The sequence below is a fragment of the Rhinolophus sinicus genome, chromosome 9 (genome assembly GCF_057876585.1).
Source record: "Rhinolophus sinicus isolate RSI-liver-muscle chromosome 9, RSI-T2T, whole genome shotgun sequence".
Lineage (NCBI taxonomy): Eukaryota > Metazoa > Chordata > Mammalia > Chiroptera > Rhinolophidae > Rhinolophus > Rhinolophus sinicus.
The window spans coordinates 27967096-27991602 of NC_142509.1; the positions used below are offsets into that span (position 1 = coordinate 27967096).

At 52.6% G+C, this 24507-nt stretch overlaps 1 protein-coding gene across 3 annotated transcripts in view; it reads left to right on the forward strand.

Moving 5' to 3' along the window:
- Positions 1-367: 367 nt before the first annotated feature.
- PXN (paxillin) overlaps positions 368-24507 on the forward strand; it is a 43847-nt gene continuing 19707 nt past the window's right edge. For 2 of the 3 annotated variants that reach the window (XM_019727842.3, XM_019727843.3), the window contains exon 1: positions 408-558. In XM_019727842.3, the coding sequence (XP_019583401.1) occupies positions 546-558 (13 nt within the window). In that variant the 5' untranslated portion in view covers positions 408-545. Of the gene's footprint in view, positions 559-24507 lie in introns of all 3 variants that reach the window. The other variant, XM_019727841.3, reaches the window with a different exon arrangement.

Below are 24507 nucleotides of genomic sequence, written 5' to 3' on the forward strand. Positions count from 1 at the left end.
AGGTGACATACTGGGAGACAGACAGGTGGACAAATCTGATTCTCCAGTGGACAGACATGTGATGAGTGGGTGACTGATGATGGACAGACACAGGTCAGACTGTGAGATGCCAAGACAGGCGGATGGATCTGTCAGCCAGACGGTGAGGCATGTGACTTTGAGACGGACAGAAAGACTGACCGGATGGCAGAAGACCTGGGAGCCGCCCACCTGCTGGCTCGGCCAAGAGGGGGCGCCGCCGCCCCGCCCAGCGTTGCCCACCATCCAGGCTGGGTGCGCGCTCGCGGGCCGGCGGGGGGCGGGGCTAGTGTGCGCACGGGGCGGAGCCAGCATGCTCGCGGGGGCGACTGCGGGCGGGGCGCGGCGCGCGTGCTCGCGGTGGCAGCCGGGGGCGGGGCGCGCGGCGGGCGCGGGCGCGCGCGGTGGCGGCGCGTTCCGTTCCGGGCCAAGGCTCGCGGCGGAAAAGTTGCGGGGCGGAGAGAAGCGGCCCCGGGACGGGCAGCGAGCACGACGCCGAGCCGGTTCCCGGCGCCCGCGGTCCCGCCATGGACGACCTCGGTGAGTGAGCGGAGGGCCGAGGGAGGAGGCGGAGAGGGGCGCGCGGCCCCGGGCCGGGCGGGCGCGAGCGAGCGGTGGGTGCTGCGGGATCCCACCCCCGGTGGCCTGGCTCCCCGCACCGGTCCTTGCTGGCTGGGGTTCCGCGGGGCCGGGATCCCAAGCTGGGCCTGAGTCCTGGGTCAGGCCGGCCCTGCTGCGGTCCTCACAGCCGCCACCCCCCGCCTCGGGGACGGCCCCACCTCCGGACCCCCGACCTCGGGGACCCACCCCCATCTCCCAGACCAGTCCCAGGGACCAGCTTGTACCTTAGGGACCCTCCCTGCCCGCTACAGGGGCGAGATCCCCAGTGCCTGGGCCAGACCACCTCTATACCTATGGGACCCTCACTTCACAGACCGCTCTCCCACCCCCACCTCACAGAGGGACTGCCCAATTAGGGGAACAGCTGCCTAATCTCACAGGCTGGTCCCTCAATTCCAGGATCTGCTCCCACCCCCTCGAGGACCGATCCCACTTCAGATACAGCCCCTCCGAACCCACCCCTTTCATGTCACTAGTCAAATTCACAAGTTAGAGATGAGCCTCTGATGACCACACCTCATACAAAGACAAGTTTCCCATGTGCCCCACTAACCCTCTGTTTCAGGTCTGGTCACCCTGTTTCATGGACTGGTCACTCCATTTCACTGACTGCCCTCTCCCCTCTGTGGACCAGCCTCTTCCCTTTCATATCCTAGACCAGCCTAATCCTAGAAGAGTAGCCTAGGGGAGACATGATTCTTTCCCCACTCCCAGACTGGTAAAATGCCAGGGGAGTAAGGAGGGAAGTGGGCCCCAAATTATGGCCATCTCTGAACTTGTCCTGGCTGGTAGAGTCCTCCCACCCCCTCTAGCATCAGACCCTGCTGGAAGCCACACAGGAAAGCAGGACAGGATGCCCAGAACAGACTTTTACTGTTTTCATGTTATTGGAGCTCCAAAACTACTCTTTTCAGTCCAGTCGATTTGGTGTAAGGGCAGGGGAAAGTGTCTCCTGGAACCAGACACTAAACCCAAGGGGGTTGGTGCCAGGGTTCTAGGAATGCCTTGCGTGGTGTGAACCCTGCAGCGGGAGGATTCATTCTCCTTCCCCTTTCACGCCTGTGGCTGGAGGGCCTCTGAGCTGGGGAGGTAAAGAGGGGGGAAAGTTTCTTCTCTGTAGGAGCCTTGTCTTTCCTCTCTGGACTGTGGGTGGCTTATGTGATCATTGATGTTTTCTCTGTCCCAGGCTCTGAGGAGGGGATTCATCAGACCGAACTGATCAGCCTCCCCCAAGCGCACAGGGCCCTAAGTTAAGACTGGCTAATTGTAGGCAATGGACTTCCAAGAGGACAGGGAGGAGGACTGGGATTTTACTGCTTCCTGGCAGCTTCCTTCTGGGATCAGCCCCCCACCTCCAAGAGATCCTGGAGCTGGGGATGGTGTACAGTCCTGCCTGTTTTGCAGCGTGTGATGGCTGCCAAGCATAGTTATACCTTTGGGTCAGGTTTGGCACCCATTTTCCAACACATTCAAGGTTGGCATGGCTTCCAGGCAGGTATTTTTTTTCACATAAAAATAACTAAGCTTAAAGGAGGTTGGGGGTTATTTTTAAAATCAGGATCTGAAAGTCTCAAGGCTTTCCCAGTGGGAACTGAGGAGCAGAGTTACAGTTCTAAAATGCTGATGTGGTTCTGTTGCTTCTACACAGTCCCTGTGCTGTTTGAAAGACTGAGAAAGTCTTTGTAGCGTTTGCAGTTGAAGTCCTGAATTCCTGTCTTCTGACAATCTTCCATTTAGGGCCAGGAAACTGAGTTAGTCTCTGAAAGGAAAGAGAGTGTAGTGGCAGAGGGGATTGTAGGATTTGAAATTTGCTGTTTATGGAATACATCCCCGTACCTCAACTTGTCCAGTTCTCACAGCCACCCTTTATAAGAACCCCTTAGGGCCACTGCTGTCATTTACTACGCGCCTTTTACAAATTGAGAAACTGAGACTAAGAGAGGTTGATTCACTTGCCCAAGGCTGCACAGCCACAAAATGACAAAACCAGGACTAGAAGCCCAGTCCCTAGCTCCTAGAGCTGCAGCTCTTGTGTACCAAGAGGCCTTTCTTCCTGAGGAGGGGGCAAGCCGCAGGGGAAGGAGAGGTTGCAGCAGGGCGATGGCTGCCACCTGTAACTTCGGCCTTCTACCTCAGGCTCCCCAGTTGTTTGGAGCCTGGCTGCCCGACTTCCTTGGCCTAAGCTCCCAGGGGGCCAGCCACGCCTGGCTGGCCTGGCTGACCGGAGCCTGGGGTGGGAGGAATGGGGCGTGCAGGAGGGGAGAGGAATTTGCCTGTATGCCCAGGCCCCATCAGCTGTCTGGCTGACTGCTCAGCACCGTGCCTGTCAGCTGTTTTCCTTAGTTAGGGGAGACACAAAGGCCAGCCCTCTTGTTTTTATTTTTCTCCGGAGTGTGCTCAGTTGTGAACCTCTGGGTCCCTGAAACCAGAGAGAGCTTACAGTCTGTCCTGTGGCAAGGCCAGAGGGGGCAAGAGTCTCCACTGTGACTTTGTTTTTTGGTCTAAAAAAAAAATCAGGTAACACTTTCCTCCCCATAGCAAGGGACAGACTCACCATGTGCTGTTTAATAAGTTACAAATTTATAGCTCTTTGGGCAGAAAAACATAAACACAGCCCTTCCCTGTGTGTTCTCTCTGCTTTGTGCTGTGGGGTGGCTGCTGGTGGCTTTTCTCATTACTGTTTAGACGATGGTTTGGCCGGGAGTTTGCCCTGTTCGAGTTCTGGCCGGAGTTTCCTGGACAGAGTTCCCACAACACTGAGATGCACTCTGATTACGTTTTCTGACCCAGCTCCTTGCTTTCCCCTCATTCTGGTCCCTAGTGCGCTTGGGGGGGGGCCGTGACCACAGCTGTGGTCCACTAATGATCACTCCTGCTTGATGGGAGACAGGCACCGGACTCAGCACTTTATGCGTTTCATCACGGTCATTCCGAGAGGGAGGTGTTTTATCTCAGCTTTATAGCTGCAGAAATCTGAGCTCTGGGAAGTTCACTGGGGGAGCTGGGCTTGGAACCCAGACTGATCTAATTCCAGATTTGGTCATGTTAATCATAACAAGGTAGGACCGTGTTTCCCCGAAAATAAGACCTAGCTGGACCATCAGCTCTAATGCGTCTTTTGGAGCAAAAATTAATGAGACCTGGTCTTATTTTACTGTAATATAAGACCGGGTCTTATATAATATAATGTAATATAATATAATATTAGTACCGGGTCATATTAATTTTTGCTCCAAAAGACGCATTAGAGCTAATGGTCTGGCTAGGTCTTATTCTCAGGGAAACATGGTTAAGTGATTAATGACTAACCAGGGGGATGAGCCATGAGGCCTGCTGAATAATTTCTAGTTACCTTTAAAATTTCTGCCCTGGGAATGGCCTTTGTGGCAGAGGGTGGGTCCACTTCAGGCTTTGATAGTTTTGCCTTCCCCATCTCACCCAGGGGAAACAGCCAGCTGTTGGCAATGCCCTGTTGCAGCTGGAATTTGGACATGTCTTCTTTCAGCTTCTCAGCAGTCTTGACCCTCTGGAAAACAGTGCCTCATTGTCTTTGGGGGTACTGGGGGGGGCAGGGGAGTTGCCTGGGGCATTCTGGGCTATGGAGCCTCCCTGTTTCCATGGAAAGGCTGGACTTTGGACTTGCCTGTCTGTGGTGCCTCTGTGTATTGGGCCAGGGTCAGGGCACCCAGCTGCTGGGCCTGTGGCAGAGGCACTCCTGGAGTGATGTGGGCTCTGTGTCAGCACCAGAGAGGCTCCTGGGCTGTACGCTAGTGAGGGGCAGAGCTGGGATTCAAACCCTGGTGTGTCTGAGTCTTAGCAGGTGCCCTTTCTGCGGTGCTGTGCCAAGCTGTCTGCTGCCCTGGCAGCCACAGCTCCATGGGGAAAGGTTTAGGCTGCTGGAGGCTGTGGTTTTGAGGTCTTCCGAGGGAGCATCTGTCTTCCTTTCTTCCAGCTTCCCCAGTGATGGCCTGGCATTGGTGAGGTCGGAGGGGCCGATGGAAGGCCAGAGTTACCGCGGAGGTGCTGAGCAACGCTCTTGGCTCTTCCTCCCTTCGTCATCCCGCAGGGAGTGTGCTGACTCCAAAGCTTCCCTGGGGCCCTTACCTTGTTCCAAGGTCAGAGATGTTGGAAAACCTTCCTCTAGGCTTCACTCTCATTCCAGCCCTTCCCTGGGTTGTCCGGGTCTCAGTGCCTCCATTCATAATAACAGACTCTGTAGAACACTTTTCTTTTTTCAGTGTTTACTGAACTCTTTCTGTAAGATTTACTGAACACTTACTATATGCAGGCCCTGTGCTGGGCACCTTACACACATTGTTTCCTTGAATCAAGTGGGCCATATGAGGTGCAGGTTCTATGATTATTACAAGTACCTATTTTACAGACGACAGAACAGGCACAGAGAGGGTGAGCCCATTTATTATAACTAATAAATGGCAGGGCTGGGGTTTAAACCCAGGCCTGGGGTTTAAATGTGGAGTCGAGCTTGCAACCATTCTTTACCCTTTAGTTCTGATACTAGATTGGATCTTGGTTGCCTGTTGGTTTGATTGCTTTCCGTTTCTAGGAGGCTAAAAATCTTCTCTGTCCCCTTTCTCCCCACCCCTCCCACTCTGTCTTCAGTCTCCTACTTCGGTTCTTCTCCTGTTCTCTGTGACTTCCCTCTCCTTTGTTCTTTCTTGGGGACTCAGGAAGGGATGCTGGGCAGACCCCTGTGGCAGCGTCTCCTGCTCCGTGGAGGGCGCCACTTCTCTTCTACCTGTCACCAGCCCAGTTACCTGGGACTTCCTGCAGAGCTGTGGAGGGGAACCTGGGGCAGTCCTCCAAGGTCCTCTCCTACCCCTGATGGGTGGAATCAGAAGCCTCCGGGCCCCGGCCCCATAGAAACATGCCCCTTTGTTCAAGTGTTTGTACAGGGCTGCCATTTGGAGCCACCCCATTTCGAGGAGGAAGTCGTCGACGACTTTTAAGGTAGAGAATTGAGGATGTCCTGCGGGAGGGAGAGAGGGAGAGGAAAAGTTAGGAAGCTGAGTTTTCCAGGAAATCTTGACAAAGCAACTGATTAAAAGGGGTGTCCAGTATCGGAACTCTTTGCCTGGGATAGGCCTGGAACCTCCCCACAGCCTCCCGGGCCCACTTTGCCTTTTCAGGTGGGGTCTTGTTGGGAGTCTCACACGTGGCCTCCAGTGTGCGTTCACGTCCTGATAAGTCTTTCTGCTAATGGGTGGATTGCCTAACCAGTGGGGCTCCGTGCCAGTCTCTCCAGGGAGGCCTTGGATGTTGGGCCAGTGGCAGGCAGAATGTGCGGTTGGCCAGGCCCGGCAGAGCTCCGGGGGCGAAATTTTCCCTTAAAGACGGCCTCCTAATGCTTATTTCTTTTGTGATTGTGGTATTGTGGTTTTATGGGGGAACGTTGTTATTGTTAGGTGCATACTAAAGTATTTTGGAGTAATATGATGTCCGCAACTTAGTTTTAAATGATATGGTAAAAAAAAGGGAGGTAAATATGTGTGTGTGTATAGAGAGGGGGAGAGAGCGAGCACACACGTTTTTATACAAAATGGCAACCTGTTGATGACTGCTCTTTGTAATCGTTTTCAACTTTACATATTTAGATATTTTCATGATAAAAAGTTGGAAAAGCGTATGAAAACCCTGCATTTTCATAGTGGGCTCAGAGTTGTTCAGCCACTGTCTACCTGTGGTTGACTGGAGTGACTCAGCCTCCTGTGACGCGAAGGTGCTGTAAAGACGGGGTGGGCAGAGACCGCAGCCGAGCCAGTCTGTATGATAGTGATTGGTGACTGGCAGCTGGGGGTGGGGGCACCCAGCCCCCACAACCCTGCAGAAAAAAGAGGACCAGACGTGGCCAGAGAGAGCTTCCACAGTGTGGAGGCAGCCTCCGGGGTTATTTTGGGTCTGGTGACCAGGGTCGGCCAAGGGGTTGCCTGGGTGGGATGCAGAACAAGGCTTTATAAAGGCAGAGAACAGCCTGTGGGCAGCTGGAGCCTGGGGGATGGGACGAAATGCCATTCAATTCACATCATGAACCTCTTATCTGTGACCAAAGGAACACCACTCGCCTGTGGGCAGCACGGGCTGGAGTGGCCCCAGGCTCTTGCTTATAGCTCAGACCTAATAGCTGTCCAGGTCTCCAGACTTCTCCTGGAATCCCCACTCCCAGGTCCCTCTTGTCTCCTTTGGTGTTGGTGGGCCACTTGGGTCTCCCATCTCTTTGGGAAAAAGAGCTGGATTCTGACACGAGTGGCCCCCCTTGGCTTTGAGGGTCCTGCTACCTACCAGAAACATTGGGCCGCTAGCAGGCCCTCATCCAGGGAGCACTTCTCTAAGCTTCACATCTCTCAGTGTGCAAGGACTCAGAGGCTGGCCGTTTGGTCGGGATCATGGGATCTTCCTAGCGTGGTCTCAGAGTGGTGTGTCATGGCCTTCCTCTGCCTGTTTGAGAAGCAGCACGATGTGTGTTTTATGGGGGAGGGGTGGTGCCGGGAGGAAGCTTTATGTAATTCTTGGCTGGGACTCAGGTAATTGTTTTAATGAAATGGAATGCAGCTTATTCAGAACTCACTTGGCAGAAACAGCCATGTTCTGTTCTGTTTTCTTGTTGGGGAGAGCGGGGCACACATTTCCAGCTGTTTCGAATAGGAGAACCCTGGGTGAGTGAGAGCAAGGTGGGTGGAGGCCTCCAGGGAGCTCCTTTCAGTTTAGCTCAGGGATCCTCAGGTGGCTTGATTCTCCTCCGGCCCCCAGTCTGTGTCTCTTTGAATGAGCCATGGAGACTTGGGCTTCTTGGAACAACAGAAAAACCCTGTGGAAAGCAGGTTGTAAAATGGTCCCAAAGCCTGTCTTCTGCGTAGTGGGAAGCCGTGTGAGATGAGGGACGTGGACGTATGCAGAACACAGCAAACAGACCCTCCACGACTCTCTTTGTTTATTCATTCTTTACTCCACCCCCTACGTGTCTTTTTCTACCTGGGTACCTTTCGTTACTCCCGGGCCCTCCCGGCCCCTATATGCCATCACTGTAGATGGCCATGGCCTGAGGTGACCTAATAGTCTCCATCCGCAGTTTTACCTCAACTCCTTTTTCTTCTGGTTCCTTCTTTTTACATTTCTGCCCTTACCTTCTTTTGTTTGCTCCTTTTTCTTTCTTTCTTTCTTTTTTTTTTTTTTTAAACACATTCTTCCACGTCTTCCCTTTTGCTAGGAACACCTCCTGCTTTTTGGCGGCCATATTTCCCCCTCCTTTCCTTAAGATCCACTTCTTTTGCATTTTCCTACAGGCTTTTGCTGGGCTCCCTGTTTCTCTCTAGGTACCTACGTCAGTTTATCTACTTGCGTGACCTCTTTTCTCACGGCGTGTTGGTGACTCCTAAATTTATATTTCCACCTCTGACGTGGATGCCATTGTCCAGATTCTTCCGGTCTGCACACCAGCAAAGACCCAACTCATTTCCTTCTCACTCTCTCCTTGTGGCCTCATCTATTGTCTGCTTTCTCTATTACTGTCTCCTCTCTTCTCTTGGCCTGTGTGAAATCATGGGCACTTGTGCAACACTTTCGCATTTAGGCAACGTTTTCATGTGCTTTGTCATTTTTTTTATATGATTCCTGACAACAGCCCTTTGTGGGTAGATGGTAGTTTTCCCTGTTTGACAGCTGAGGAACAAAAACTGAAGCTCAGGGGACTCAGAGGAAGGGGACTCAGAGGAAGGGGACACACCCAGTCAAATTCTTGCCACAGATAACGATGCAAGAATTTGATCCTAGGTCTTGTGGCACCCAGCTCGTTCTCTTTTTTGGTTCTTCATACTGGACGCCTTTCGGCAGAGATGGGAAATCACAGATTGGACTTGGCCTGCAGACCTGTGTTGCTTGGCCTTCATGGTATTTAAAAATATGCCAAATTAGTTGCCAACACTTAAGGCATCCGTGGGTTGCACCTAAAACTCCACATGTTGTTTCTTTTGAGAAGTGACAGTTGGCTGTGCTAGACATCCGTCCTCCGCGGCGTCACTTGGTTGACCTCAATGGCTGCAGCCCTCACCTTGGCTCTCTCCGTTGCCTGCAGAGGGCCCAGCTCCCTCGTGCGTGTTTCTACCTGGCTCTGCTTAGGGAGGTTCTGAGCATGTTCTTTCTGCCCTGTATCTATGGCAAGCACAGTAGACACCACAGTTGCCAAGTCTAGGGGGTTTGTTCTCCGAGTTAGATTGGACTTTGGACCACTCCCAGCTCTTACGTCTACCTGGAGTCTGGATCTTTGTCTACTTTGCAGAAAATAGCCTCTGTCCCCCATGACCCTCCGCCTTTATGATCTCAGCTGCGACCACCTTCTTGAGAAGGCTTTTTCTGGTTAAAATCCCTAACCTCTTTACCCTCCCGCTTTGATAAAACGTCACAGATCTGTGTAAATTGGCCTTCCTCCCGTTTGTCTTCCCCCAGCGCTGGAAGCCCCTTGAAGACAGGGATCTTACCTGCCTTTCAAGTGTCTCTTACTGCCAAGTATGGCTCAGTTCTCTCTGCGGTTGCTTAATAAATATGTGATGGTGGTTGCTGATTAAATGGGTCTGAACTGTGGATGCCCACTCTGAAGGCATCATAACCTCCAGCAAACCACTTCCTCTGTTGGAGAATCTGAGCAAGAAACCCTCTGGGTTTCAGGTGGGTGGGGAGGCAGTCTGGTACCTGGACAGAACACAGCCTCTGCCATCAGCCATTCCTGGGTCTGTATCGCTGCTGCCACTTGCCGACGGCGTGGCTTTGGCAGGTCACCACACCTTTAGCCTCAGTCCCTGATCTGTGAAATAGATGCATTTCCTGAAATGCTTCAAAGTGTTCAGTAAATGGTAACGATTCTGATTATTATTCATCCTTGGAATATTCCACACATTGCTCTGGGGCTTGGCTGTCTCTATCACCCCTCCACTTGACAAACCTGCGGCCTGTGTCTGCTATGGCCTTGGTGGAGGGTATTCAGTGCACATGAGCCTGGGTGGCTGTTCAGCTAGGCCTTGGGTAGCAATGTGGTTTGGGACGCTTCATGGCCCCGTGGGGTAGGGAGTATTGGGGACTGTGTTCTACAGGTGAAACGGTTGTGCCCCAGTGCTAGTGGTGTTAGCTGGGTTTTGGTTTTGTGACATGTCATTTCCCCTGAGCCTCTTTGGTGGCTTTGAGGAGGAAGTGGCTAGGGGAGGAGGTCATTTCATGGCTTGGTTTAAACTAACTGGGCCGGCCTGGTGGCTCAGGTGGTTGGAGCGTGGTGCTCCTAACACCAAAGTTGCTGGTTCGATTCCCACATGGGCCAGTGAGCTGTGCCCTCTATAGCTAACGGCTCTCCCTGGAGCTGGGCTGCCGTGAGCAACTGGAGCTCGGTGTGCGCTGCCATGTGCTGCCAGGAGCGGCTGATGGCCAGCGTGAATGGACGGCAGCCATCACGAGTGGCTGGCAGCTGGCGAGAGCTACCGTGAGCAGCCGACCAGCAACCGACTTCCTCAGCGGGGGGGGAGCGCAAGGCTCATCACACCAGCGTGGGCCAGGGAACTGTGTCCTACACAACTAGACTGAGAAACAAGGGGGAGGGGCGGAGGTGGAAGAAGGGGGGAAAAAAAAAAAGACTGAAAAAAACCTAATTGCTCATCTAACACTAAAATCAGAGCTCACCAAGAGCCCTCCGAGACCGCTTCCAGTTCAGGTCCAGGCTGCTCCCAGAACCCTCAGGGCGTGAGGGCTGCTCTGATATCAGGGAAGCCTCATAGGATGGGTGTAGGCCAGGGCGGCACCTAGTGGCATTAGAAAAAGGGAGAGTTTGGTTTTCTGGACTGTGAACTGTGTTTTTTTTGCCAGTTGAGTGGGCACAGCTATTAGCTAGAAGCCTGCCCAGTGCAGGCTGCCCTGCTGCCTCTGAATCCTTTTAGGGGCAGTCGGTCTGTTGGGTCACCCTGGACCTCGTTGGGGGTTTGAAGTAGCTCACAGCGTCCTGGCCGGGCTTTTTTTCACTCTCTGTTTCCTGGAACTTTCCTCTTTTTTCTGTGGAAATGGGACTGTCCCACAGCCTGCACTGGTTTCCTCAGGATTTGCCATTTCTCCCGTGGACTCCTGGCTTGCTGGATCTCCAGGGTGGTTTCTCATCACTGGTGAGTCAGGTCGGGCCGGCTCCCTGAGGTGGATGTGAAGGAGTGGCTGTGACACCTGGAGCACCACTCTCCAAGACCTGAGCTGGCATCCCTCCTGGGCTCGCATGGTCCTATGCTGCCCACCTGGAAAGTCCTGTGTGCCCACAAGTGGCTGTGTGGTTTCCTGACCCCTTCTTAGTAGCGTCAACCTAGCTGCGTCTTTGGGAGCAGCTGTTGGGATGGCTGGGTGGCCTCGTTTCCTCCCTGCCTCACCACCTCAGACGGCCTCTTCTGCTGTGTCCTGAACTTTCCAAGAATTCCTGCCCCCTGTCTCTCTTTAGAAGTCGGCACTTGAAGTCTTTTTGCCTGGTCTGTTGAGAGAGCCACATCGGAAACAAGCTGGGGGGAGAAGAACGCATCACCTGGAGGTGGTTGTCATGGCTTCCTGTGGTCACTTCTGCTCATCTGTGTCCAAACATCCTGTTTGCGCCTCTAGAGCAGCAGGAACTCTGACCTGGAGACAGTTGTTGTCTGGCTGACCTCACAGAGGTGTGGGGGCCGGGGCTGTCACAGCTCATCTGCCCCCGGGACCCTTGGCTCGCTGGTCACTGGCTATTGACGGCCTTGGGTTTCATCCCAGCTTTGCCCTTCCTCTGCTCCCTGTTTCTGCTGCCGGGGACATTTCTCCTCGGGATGTTGTGTTGGGTGTGATCAGTCAACACTCCCTTCTCTGTGGTTCTGGATGGATTCAGTCTTTCTCAGACCCCTGTGCTTCTAGAGCTTGAAGGAGCCTTACGGTGTCTCTTACCCCCGGGGGTGGGGAGGTCTGTGACCATCACCTTCTTTACTCAGAGCTGCTCACTTTCTATGTTTATGTGTTGGTCTCCCCTTGAAGATTACGATTGTAAAAGGGGTTTTGTGACTTTTAAGAAATCTGAAAATAAAAATGTAAGAACATTTGAAAATCACTTGTGAGTTTCAACCCAGTTGTTTTGTTTTTTTAAATTTTATTGGGGAATATTGGGGAACAGTGTGTTTTTCCAGGACCTATCAGGTCCAAGTCAAGTGGTAGTTTTACAGTCTAGTTGTGGAGGGCGCAGCCCACTGGCCCATGTGGGAATCGAACTGGCGGCCTTGGTGTTATGAGCACTGTGCTCTAACCACTGAGCCAACCGACTGCCCAGCAACCCACTTGTTTTGTAGATGGGCAAATGGAGGCCTTCTGAGGAGAAAGCACTTGCCCAGGACACTTACTAGCACTGCAGGCCTGTACTTTTAACTCTTTCTAGTCCTTTTGGGGAAATGTCCGGGGTCCTAGTTTTCTTCATTTCTAGAACAACAGATCTGCCACAGTGTCGCCTTGAGCTTTGTTTTTTTTCCCCTAGAGACTCTTCTGATGTCATTTTGTTTCCTATTGTTATTTATTTTTGTAAAAGTTTTTATGTCAAATAAGATAACGTGCTTAATGTAAGAAGGAAAAAAAGGTACAGAAGTGAAAGTCCTTTCTTCCTTCCCTAACCAGGGGTAACTGTTGTTAATAGTTTGGTATGTATCTTTTCCAACCATTTGCTGTACATTTCTAAATGTATAAGCAGGCATATAATATACATGCTCTTCATCATATTTTTTTAACTAAGATGAAATTCACCTAACATACAATTAACCATTTTAAAGTGTACAACTCAGAGGCAGTTAGTACATTCACAATTTGTACAGACATCACCTCTATCTAGTTCTAGAACATTTTCATCCCAGAGGAGTTCCCGTACCCAGTAAGCAGTCTCTTCCTCTTCCCTCCTCCCCCAGCCCTTGACAATCACCAGTCTGCTTTCTGTCTCTGTCGATTTGCCTATTCTGGACATGTCGTGTAAATGGAATCATACAGTACACGGCCCTTTGTGACTGGCTTCTTTCACTCAGCATCATGTTTTTTGAGGTTCATCCACGTTGTGTCAGGACTTCCTTCCGTATTAATGGCTGAAGACTATATCGTTGTGGGGCTAGACCACATTCTGTTTATCCATCATCTGTTGACGGACATGTGGGTTGTTTCCACCTTTTTGGCTGTTGTGAATATGCTGCTGTGAACATTCGTGTTCAACTATTTACTGGAACACCTGTTTTCAGTTCTTCGGGTTTATATCTCTTCCTTGTTTTTAAAGTTTATTTTTCTATATAAATGTCTGTTAAAAGGACTAATTATATTCATGTTCCTCTTAACATTTAACTTTTTTTTACTGATTGTAGAAATTTGAAAACCACAGAGCTGCCCAAAGAAGAAAATAACTAAAAAACTCTTAGAGATAATCAGTCATAACCACGATTAATATTTTAATGCATTTCTGTAAGATCTTTTTAGTGCATATATATTGCATAATTGAGATAATATTATCAGCATTAATGTAATTTACTCTGTGCTAGGCACTGTTCTAAGTGCCTTCCTTGCATTACCTTATTTTCTCCTCACAACAACCCTATGAAGGAGGTATTCTTACAGATGCAGACACCACAGCCCGGAGAGGATGTGACCTGCCTGAGGGGAGCTGCTGGGAAGTGGCCAGCCCGAATTGGAATCCAGAGACAGACGGCTTTAGTCCGCTGTCTCATACCATCCCTTTGATTATGCTGTAGACTCCCATTCTGATTGCCACTTAGTGATGCCACTGTGTGCCACGGGGAAGGAAGGAGGGAGGGGGACAGGCTGGCGTGTGTTTGTGGTGTAGATCCTGTGTGTGGGTCACAGTGTATTGGGAATGTAGCAATTGAGAAGCTGATCAACCAGCTGTATGGGGATGGGTATCAAACACGCCCCCCCACCCAGATTTGTCAGGGATGGCAAGCCACTGGGAAGTGTGGCGTGAGCGAAGATGCCTCCCTCACCTCCAGGGGAAGCCTGCGGTTCCAGCAAAAGGAAGGGAGCCTTTTCCGCTCTGTGGCAGCCCCCCAGCCGCCTCTGCTTCAGGGAGCAAAGGCCTGGGGTCCCTCGTGTTCCTCAGACCGGCACTTGGTTCGCCCTCTCTGTCCTGCTGTTCTTTAACTTGCAGGTTATTTGCTTATATCTTCCTCTGGCTTTTTTCCCCCCAAATCTCCAGCTACAACTGTGGATTTGTTTCTTTTTCCTTTCTGTTCTGTCTGTTTTTGCTTCATCTTGTTTGAAGCTGTGTTATTGGATGTATATGCGTTTAGGATACTACGTCTTGACCTTTTTAGCATCACGAAGTGTCCCTCTTTCTCTCTGGTAATATCCTCCTGTCTGGAGGTCTGCCTTGTCTGCTATTAACAGAACCACTCCCGACTTTTATTAATATTAATATTAGCATTAGCGTGGTTTATTTTTCTTTCTCGTTTTACACGTATCACACCAGTAGGAGCTGTCTATCTGTGTCTTTATATTTAAAGTATTTCTTCTAAACAGCATGGATTGAATCTTGCATTTTTATCCAGTCTGGCAAGCTCTTCCTTTTAATTGGAGTGTATAGCCGTTTTAACATTTAAGGTAATTATCAGTCTGATTGAGTTTGTCTACCATGTTAAAATTTGATTTCTATTTGTGCATCTGTTCTATATTCTTTTTTCTTTTCCTGCCTTCTTTTGGAGCCACTGAACATTTTGTAGGATTCCACTTTATCTCCACTTTTGGCTTACTTAGCTATACTTCATTGGTTTACTTTTTTAGTGGTTGCTGTGCGGGTTACAGTTTAATTTATCGCAGTCTACCTTCAAATCATATTGTAGTATTTCATGTATAATGTAAGAATCTTACAACAGTATATTTCCATTTCTCCCTGTGGTCTTTGGTGTCATTTTGGTCATAAATTTTATGTCTACATATATCATAAAAACCCACACTATGTTGTTGGTCTTTTATATTTACCCACAAATTTACTATTTCTGGCACTTTTTGTTCCTTTGTAAAAACGGCCTTTTAAAGTCTCAAGACATGGACAACAACAAAATGTTTGCAAAGCATCCTTTTTTCCCCTTCTTCTCTTTCAGTTTCTCTTCCAAAAAACGTGTCTTCCTCTTTCCCCTGGCTGGTGTTCCCCGCGTGGAGCTTCCCTCAGCACCGCTAGTCTTCAGGGCGTGCTTTGTGGTTCGCTTTGTCTGATGTGCAGCTTAGTCAGGAGAATCAGTGCTGCTATCAGCCACTCCCAGCTCCGGAGCCCCACGGCTGGTGCTGCTAACACATTCCAGGAGTGCACGTGTCAGAAACTCTGCACATTCCGCCTTGCGTCTCCTGTCTCCTCTTCCCCATGGGGAGAGGTGTGACAAGATGAGATGGGCAGGATGTTGGGGCTGCCATGTCCCTGTTCCTTCTTGTCCTGTTGCTCTGCCTCCTCCAGCCACGCAGTCCCAGGTCCTGACTCTGCCTGGGACCCAGACTCCCTCCTGTGAGCCCAGCCCACCTCACGGACTTGCCCTCCCCCACCCACAGAGGAAGCCAGATAGGCCACACAGTGAGTTTAAACCTTAAGTACCCACAAGGGGCTGCTATGCCTTGGCCACAAAACCTTACGGAGTGTTCCTTTGATTTTTTTTTTTTTTAAGGGTAGGAGTGGTGCCTGCTGGGGAGGGGTAGTGGTAACTAGATCACAGTCGAGGGGAATTGCCTGGGTCAGAAGAGTAGGGAGGGCTTGGGCCCTCTGTGCATGTGTTGCTCTCCATCGTGCTTTGCACGTGGTGGTGAGCACTCAGAGGCTGGAAGTGGCGTGGACTGAAGCGATGGGGCAGATCTCTGTAGCACGTGGGCTTGGCGGGTGGTGGGGGAGTGGGTGTCATTCATTCATTCGCTCAGCAGTCGTCCACAGAGCACCTCATATATGCTGGGCGCTGCCCTGCGCGAGGAGGTGAAGGTAGATAACGCGCGTTTTCTGCCCTTGCTGAGCTGTCGCTCGCTGGTGGTCCGCTTAGGCAGACAAGTCCTACCTGGTTGAGATGAGGTCTCAGGAAGTGCACAGTACTTTGGGAACTCAAAGGAGAGGGGTCTTGAACCCTGTGCAGGGAATATGGTCAGGGAGGACTTCCTGGAGGAAATGCACCCTAACCTGACTCTGTTGTGCAGTTATTTCAATTATTGCAATTATTTTAATTGGAAGCTTGGCACAGAGAAAGCCCTCAACCTTCATCCTTTACTTAGATAATAAAGATTTCCCTGGTAAGATTTGCGATTCTCTTACAGAAGAGGCCCCCCCAGCATAAAAACTACGCATTCCTTTTTTTTTGTAGGTAGGCAAGGAAGATCTTTTTATCCTCGCATTGCAGAAGAGGAAACGAACTGTGTGGAGTCTGAAGGGATAAGAAATGATTTGGCTTGTTAAAGAAGACAGGAGGGTGGTCTAAGCAGAGGGAACGGTACATGCAGAGGCCTGGAGAGGAGGCTGTTGTGTGTGCGCGTGCGCGTGTGTACACGCACTAAGCTCATTGGCTGTGATTCGCACCCTGTGTCTTCCCAATTGGATCTTACAAACAGTCAAACTCAGCCTGAGCCACGAGGCCAGGGACAGTCACTAGCCTTTGCTTCCTCAGTGGGATGACCTTTTGGGGTGGCCTGGGTGTGACAGCTGAGGTGGGGATGCCCTCTGGGGCTTCTGTTATCCTCCAGTCAAATACTAGGCTCAGTCTGTGCAAACTCTTCCTGGGCTCAGCAAGGTGGGGCCCTGGGCCAGTTCTGAGGGGCATTTCCACGAGACTTTGGGGCCTGAGATTGCATCCTGGACCTGCCGGGCCCGTGGTAAGCCCCCGTGCTCATGCGCAGGAAGCACCTGGTTCCTGTGATAAGGGGCTTGGCCTCGCCCCTCTTCCTGAGGGGCTGTCGGGGGTGGGTAGCCTTCAGCACCATAAGGGCAGGGGCAGAGGGAGGGAACCCTTGGTAATTTGGGCACTCTGAGAATTTGGGGAGCTGGCAGCATGCAGTTTACAGCTCCCTCAAGGCTGGGCTGGGAGAACTACTTGTTTTCAGAGGAAGAGCAGACTGCAGCGACAACCCTGCATTATTTCCCAAACCGCTGCGTTCTGGGCCCCTGAGAGATTCATAGGTGACATGACCAGGGGAAGAGAAAGCAGGCCCTGGCTCTGGTAGCCCTGTGGCTCGGCCTGACCTCCCTCGCTGCCCTTGCCACCCTGACCGTCCCATGCACTGGGTGTCCAGCTCCTGCGCCTGTCTTCTCTTATCTCATCTGGTGGCACTTCCGTCCTCCCGCAGGAAACAAATGTGAGAGGCATCCTGCGCTCCTCCCTCTTTCCCCACAGCGACTCCATGACCAGGTCTTGATCTTACCTCGTTTTATTCAGAGCATTGCAGTTCTTGGTCTCCCTCCAGCCAAACCCCATCTCCCTCGTGTCTCTCGGTACATGCTGCCTGCCTGAGCCAACACGCAAGCCCGGTCCTGCCATTCCTGCTGAGAGTCTTCCGGGCTTTGCCCTTGTAAGTCCAGACTCCACAGCAGGCCCGGGTCCTTGACTCCTCTCCCACCAAGCCGGGACTTGTACCCTGAATTCCAGCCCCTCTGTCTGCTTCACACCTCTGCCTCTGCTTCTTATCCTGCCCAGAAAGCCCTCCTTTCTTCTCCCCCTGACCCGATTATGACAGTCTCCCACCAGTTAGTGCTCCCTGGAGACAGACACTATGTTTGTCTCCCTCGTGCCCAGCACAGCGCCTGTGCCCAGTGCTGTCAGGGCCGTCACGGGCACCCGAGAGAGGGATGGAAGGGCCGGAGGACGCAGCTGGACAGGTCCCGGGGTGCAGCACTCACCCTTTTCTAAGTTGGCCTTGGGGACCCAAATGACCCACACGGTTTGTGCCTCCTGCAAAGGTGGTAGCTTTGTTGGAGAGGAGTGTATGTGCTGCCTGGTGCCTGGGGCAGTGCCCAGCAGGGCTCATTCCAGAAATTTCATTCACCTGGGATTGAGGCAACAATGAGGCTGCTTCAGCCCCATGATCAGACTTGTTGTCAGAGGACCCAGCAGTGAGTGGAGAGGGGCAGGCTGGCCACTGCCAGCTGTTGTCCCGGCAGTGGTCTCACCTGTGCACCGTCACAATCCCTCTGGACCCTGAGCACTATGACCCGTCTCCCCAGAGCGGTGCTATGGGGACACGTGCACGACATTTTGTGTGGAGTCTCAGGCAGCCCACATAGCCCCTAGAGCAGGGGTGTCCAAATTTTTTTCAACGTTGTTCACCAAGGGCCATATGCGGTAAAATACACAAACAGCCGGGCCACTCACTCGAGGTGAAGTACGTATTGCCTCACCTGGTTTATTTAAGTAAACTAAATATATTTCTGGAATTTGCTGCGGGCCAATTAACAATGGATCATGGGCCGCAGTTGGCCCGCGGGCCACAGTTTGGACACCCCTGCCCTAGAGGGTCATCCATGGAGGCCAGGTTCAGACCTCTGGTGTACGGCTGAGCTCCTTTGCCCTGGAAATGGGGATGAGGAGTCTTTTTGCCCTTGGGTGGGGAGCTGAACTGAGTCAGCAGAGGGAGGGGGGATTGTGTGGCCGTGTACAGGCCACACCAAGCAAGTGGGCGCTTGTCATGCCCGACACTCGGCCTCTGGAGTAAATCCAGGGCAGCCCAGCTCAGTGCTTCCCCAAAGGCTGAACCCTCTGGCCAAGTTAAGAGTTAGAGAGCTCAGATGGGCGAGTGCAGCAAGGACTACCTTGGCTCACCCCTGGACCCCTTCCTTGGAGCTCGACTTGTCAGAGCAGGTGGCACTGTGGGGCTAGGAGGCTGGCCTTTGGACCGGACTCCCAGGAGGGACAGCTGTGCCCGTCCTCCCTGTGACTTTGTGTCCTGAGCTCCCCATGCCCTGAGCATAAGGGCCCCTGGATGCTCCCATTTGGCGCGTCTTTGAACTTGGGGATGGCTTTGAAGCAGGGGAGAGGGATGAGTTTTGGTTGGGTCCTGCACAGCCTCTCATCTTTCTACCCAAGATCTCCTTGTGGGCAGAGGCCAGTGATCTGACTCTGGTGTGTTAACAAATGGAGCTGGGGGGGTGGGGGGCAGGTGGCAGAGTGGGGCGGCCCACCTGACACCTTTCAGAGCACTTTCTCTGCAGTTGCTTCTGGCTTGTGCTTCTTTTGCACCTGCTCAGGTGGGGGAGTCAGGGATGTCAGCTTTGTGGGTGGGACAGCCACTCAGCCCCCGTCTGTCACCTGGTGTCACTTGGTGAGGGAGGCATTAGTGATATGTGTGCTTGTGATAGGCTCGGCCTGCTCTATGTTTATTATCTTACTTGTTGTTCCAGCTGGTTGAGCAAGCCTTGGGAATCCCACCGTCTCCACTGTTCTATAGATGAGCGAAGTGAGCTCAGAGAACTGCAGTGTTAGCAAGTGGCAGATTGGGGTTTGAACCCAAGGTGTTCAAGTGAAAAGCCTGTGCCACATTATGTTGCAAACTCACGTACCTGCTGAGGCCGGGCAGGGGTTGTGAATAGATGAAGTGGGCCAAGAAGGAAAGGGACCTGGATTCCAAGCTTACCCTGCAGAGAAGCAGACCAGTATTGCTAGCTCCCCCGACTACTCCTGGGAAGACAGAAATCCTGGCTTTCGTGTGCAATCTCTTGATCTCTTAAGACTAATTCTGATTTCTTAAAAAGCACAAACACATCTGTGCGGGGGGGTGGGGTTCAACCTGCAGGCCTCCTGCTGGTGACCTCTGCCGTATTCTCTCTTGCCTCCCTTCACCCCCACCCCTGGTCCTGCTGCCTCTCGGATCCCCCTGGAAGGAGAAGAATCAGAATTCATTGCTAAAAGTGATGTTGGAAAATTGACCTGGGCCAACCCTTGGTCAATTTACAATTCGTGTTTCACCAAAAAGATAGATAGGGGTGGAAAGTTAAGGAACTGTAGAATCGGACAGAAGGGAGGACAAAATGTGTGCTTGGCCATCCACGTTCAGCGGCCTGAGCAGTCTGGGCTCGGCCACCAGCTCCCCGGGATGCCTCTGGAGGGTGCCGGTACTTCCTGCTGTCTGCCGCCCCACACTGACCTGCCGTGGGCGCTAAGGGTGGTGAGGCCTCTGGGAAGACCCGCACACTATGGGAGAGTGCCGTGGCCGCTCTTTGGGCCTGTTTTTGAAATTTGTCCCTGTCAATCGGAAACAGGAGTCATTGTTCATAGTGAGATTTGACTCCTTTCCTCCCAGCTCCTGCCTCATCCAGGTGAGGGGTAAAACAGTGGAGGGGGCCAGCGCCTCCCAAGGGACAGCCCACAGAGGGAGACATCACAGTGGGGGTCAAGGAAGAGTGGGTGGGGACCGAGACCTCCACTTTTAAAGAGGAGAAAGAAGTGGTGTCAGAAAGGGCAGCAGCAGGTAGCACTTGATCAGCTCACTGACTTCCTTGGTGACCACTTCCTGTCTGGATGTAGAGAGCGACGGGAGGAGAGGCAGCCACCCCAGCTGGCGGTTTTGTTCAGATCGGAGGTTGCCCAGTTAACCCCAGGCTCCCCGGTATTTCATACAGCTGTTCCGGGACAGAGCACAGGATTTCTAGTCCCGTCTGCTCCTGGGAAGTTTCGGGCAGCTGTACCCCTCAGTGCACAGCACACTGCTGGCCACAAAGTAGGCACTGTGAGTGTGGAGTGATGGGGTTCAGTGCTCCTGAGTTATGCTGGCCGGCCCCTCACCCCAGTGGCCCTCCTTGGCCCCCCAGAGTGCGAAAGCGTTCTGTGAAAACACTGCAGAACCTAGCGTCCAGTGGAACTCACCCAAATCTCCCCCTCAGAACGTTGCTTCTATTAGAAGACAGTCCCTATAGTTCAAAATCCATCTTCCATACAGACTTCTGGAATTCTCCAGGTGTGTACATTGGGGGCTTCTATGTGATGTTTCGGCATTATGGCTGGGCATTGCTCTTGCCATATTTCCTTGCTCTGCTGGGGTGGTTCCCAGAGCCCTAGAGTGTCTCCTCCAATAAAATCCAAATCAGGGCTAAGGTGGACACCTTCCTGGCCCCATCAGTCTCCTGGTGTAACCAGCTGCGCGTAGGGGAGGGAGGCCGGCCACACCAGGCCACTTCAAGCCAAACCAAGCCAAGCTGGAGCCTGGGGACCCTCTCTAACGCATGAGCCCGGGGCACAGACCACTCACTCAGTTCTCCCCTGAGGCTTGCCATCTGCTTGGCTCTCTGCCTCAGCTCTGGGGTTGGTAGGCTTCTTGCAGGCGGACTAGAGGGTCTTGTTTTCGTCCTGTTCCCACCTTGTCCTCCTCTGCACCTTGACGTCCTTACATGTGAGCCCTGCCAGCGAGACTGATAGCCCAGAGGTCTCCCTAGATGCTTTTTTCAGGAAAGTCACCTTTTTCCTCCCTTTTTCTTCTTGTGCTTTCCCAGTATGACTCTGGTTACTCAAGGCTGTGAGGACTACAGCCTCCATCTTCTTCCTCCCTGTCCAGGAAGAGGCCGGTTTCCCAGTGCGGAGAGTAGGCAAGGGTCTGGGCTTGCAGAGAAATTGGTGTCCTCGGGACGATGGCTGAAGCATTTCCCTCCTTTGTAGGTCAGTGACGCCATCCCACCAGGGCCTCCGGTCAGGTCAGGCCAGCGGCCCACCAGCATGGGGATGAGCGTGGGGAGCTTGGGCGGACTGGGACAGGAGTCGGAGCTCCTGTGCGTATGCCCCTAGACCGTCCCGACTCCGGAGGTGCCGGCAGTCAGTCATGACACCAACTGTCAAGTGGCCCCAGAACTTTGTCTTGCCCAGAGCTGAGCAGATGGCTTCCAAAACCTGTGAGACCAAGAAGGGTGGTATGGATGCCTCCAGGGAAATGAAAATGTCATTGAGGGTCACCTGGGGGATGCAGAGGACAGCTGGCCCTGGCTCTTTCCCTCTCCAATGTGCCCCTTCTCAGAGCTCTGATTATCTCAGCTAGTAGTGGTTCCAATCTACGTTCCGCAGTGACGTACCCTACAGATGACACTTGTGGCAGCTAAGGACCATGCGCTGCCCATCCGTGAGGGCACACTTGGGGTTCTGTGCACTTCCTAGCTCTTTCTGTCATACTGAAACACACGTGGGCGGGGCTGATGGTCCTGGGTAATCTTGAGCTTGCTTCAGTCTGTTTCCTAAAATTAAAAGCAAATACGTTACAAATGTCAGTACTTTATGATTTCTAGCCAGGGACTGGTGGTGGCATACCTCACGGCTGACGGATTACACATCAGGCTTGAGATTCGCTTTGTCCCTAGGCTGTTGGGTGCTTTCCCTGGAGCCCTGACCACCATCTGTCTCCTGATGATTCTCCTGCCTCCCCTTCCTGTTTCTGAGGGTGCCAACTGCCACTGATCTGTTTGTGCCCAGGCTCCTCCCTTTTCCAGATAAGAAGGCTGCCTGGCAGTGAGCGAGAGTAGAGGTCAGTGCCTGGGACAGCCCTGTCTTGCATCATGCTGTTCAGATGAGGCCGCTGGCCCTGTGACACAGGAAGGGACCACTCGTGCAGGCTGACCTGTACGGCAGCAAGTTAGCTGGACCATGGGGCTCCAGCCTTCTCTGAATTCTTGAGCTCCCCGTGCCACCATTAGGGGCTCCTCAGTGGGTCAGGACTCTGCCTCGGGCTGAGGGTGAAGGAGAGAAGGAGGGAGGAAAGGAAGGAGGCCGAGAAGAAGGGCCCGGAGGTAGTGGTGCAGCAGACCGTGGGGGAATAGCACCCCAGCGGCCAGCCTTCTTGGATTGCTCCAGGGGCTCCGGGGACTTATGCTTTGGAAGCTGGACGGTGGTGACAGGCAGAATGAGAGACAGCTGCTGACAGCCTCTCCCAGTGGGGTGTCACGGAAAGAACGTGGATGAATTCTGCAGCCAGGCAGAGCTGTCCTCGAGGGGCACTCGGCCTGCCTGCAATGCGTTCTCATCGGACATCCCTGAGCCTCTGTGCTTGTCTGTAAAATGGGGGTGTGAAGCCAGGATCCTAGTAGATGCTTAATGAGGATTATTTTCCTCTTCTTCCCTTCCCCTGTCTGAGCTTTCTGGCCACGCAGCCCTATCTTTGGATCCCTTCATAGCATTGTGCTGGGCTCAGAACCTTACTGGCAGAAGCAGAGGCTGCTTTTTCCTGGGTGTGCTCCCCTGGGAGGTCAGAAACTGAGAGCTAACGTGGAGCTTGGGAAGCTTCTGCTGTTGTCCCCATTCCAGGTTCAAAGCCACAGGACTCTCAGACAGCTGTGACTTCCCGGCAGGCAGTGGAGCCCTGACACTTCTCTCTCTTGCCCCTGTCCTTGCTAGGGAGTGAGTTGGAGGCTTCTGGACTCAGTTGATGTTCTCCGAGGAGGATTTGGAATGAACCTGAGGCAGGGAGGAGTGAGGTCAGTGGTTTGCTCAGCAAGGAGGCCCAAGATAGTGACGGGCCTGTCACAGCTCCCAAGATTCCTGGCTGCAGTTCCTGGCTCCACCTCCTCCCCCTCCTGTTCTTAAGGGAGATAAAAATTAGTGATGTGGATTTATTTACCCAGTGTCTCATCTGTGTCACAGTGGGAGGGCAGAGGAGATTCTCCCTAGCCTTCCTGGTGGCTTTCGCACTTTTTCATTGATTACTCACTGTGTGCTCTATGGCGTGTCTGAGTAACTGAAGCCCAGAATGGTCCAGTAAATTGCCACCCCAAGCTAGTAAGTGGTGGACTTGAACTTGTCTGCCTGACTACTTGGAGGCGGGTTCTTGCCACTCTGCCACACTGCCATGCAGCCTGGAACGCCAGAAGGGGATATAGCTGTGTTCCCATCCCAGCTCCCAGCACCACCAGAGCTGCCAAATCTGGTATGGACAAGGGTGGCTTTGTGGTGCTTCTTAAAATTGTTCCCCAGAGTCCCCAAGTGCATGTGCAAAAAGTCTCTTTGAAGCCTCACTTCTTATCTTACAATTCATTTGCTTTTTGCATTTGACTCCATAACCACGCTTGTTTTAACAATTAAATTAGCCTTGCTTGTTTTAATTTAAGGCAGTGGTTAGAGTTACTTGCTCCTGAGTAAATTTGATCCTCAGAAGGTGTTCTGGGTTGATCCTGAGGTCGTTTCTGCGCCCTTGGCCTCCATCTGTCCCCTGGGGGTATGGATAGCTCTGCAGGAGATGGGGGGCCGGCACGTTCAGTATTATGAATATACAGCTCTGTTACACTCCCGGCACACGGCTGGGAAAGGGTAGCGCGGCCCAGTTTGGTTGGAGAGTCAGGTTGCAGTGCGGGGGCCGAGGAAGGGGGGGTAAGGGCTAGTTTGGGGCCATATTCTGAGAAGCTCAAGACCAGGGGTCTGATCTTATCCCATAGGCAGAGAGGGCGATTTGTGGCTGAGTTCTGTGAGTCCTCCTTGCTTGGCTCACATCCACTCACTGTACGGGAGGCCTCGGAGGTGCTGATGCCGGGGATCCGGCGAGGGGAAGGCGGTGTCTGTCCACAGAGGGCGTGCAGCTCAGGGGGAGAGGTGAGAGTCATGTGGATGCACACACATAGGTGGGGTTCCGAGGCAGTCACACTGCTGGTGTCTGCCTACAGGGTCGGAGTGGGACAGCCCAGAGCAGGATGCTGCGGGTGGAGTTGAGAAAGGGCTGAGCATGGATCCGAACGCGCTCATCGAGGTTGTTGGCTTCCTGTGATGAAAAGAAAGGGAGGAAAGTGATGGGGAGAGGCCCCGGGAAGGAAGAATTGATGCGACTTGGTGACGAGTGAAATGTGGGAGCTAGAAGAGCTGCTATAGGAGAACCGGGAAAGGCAGGTCAGAGAGCTGAGTTAGGGCAGTGACCCTGCTGCCTGCGACC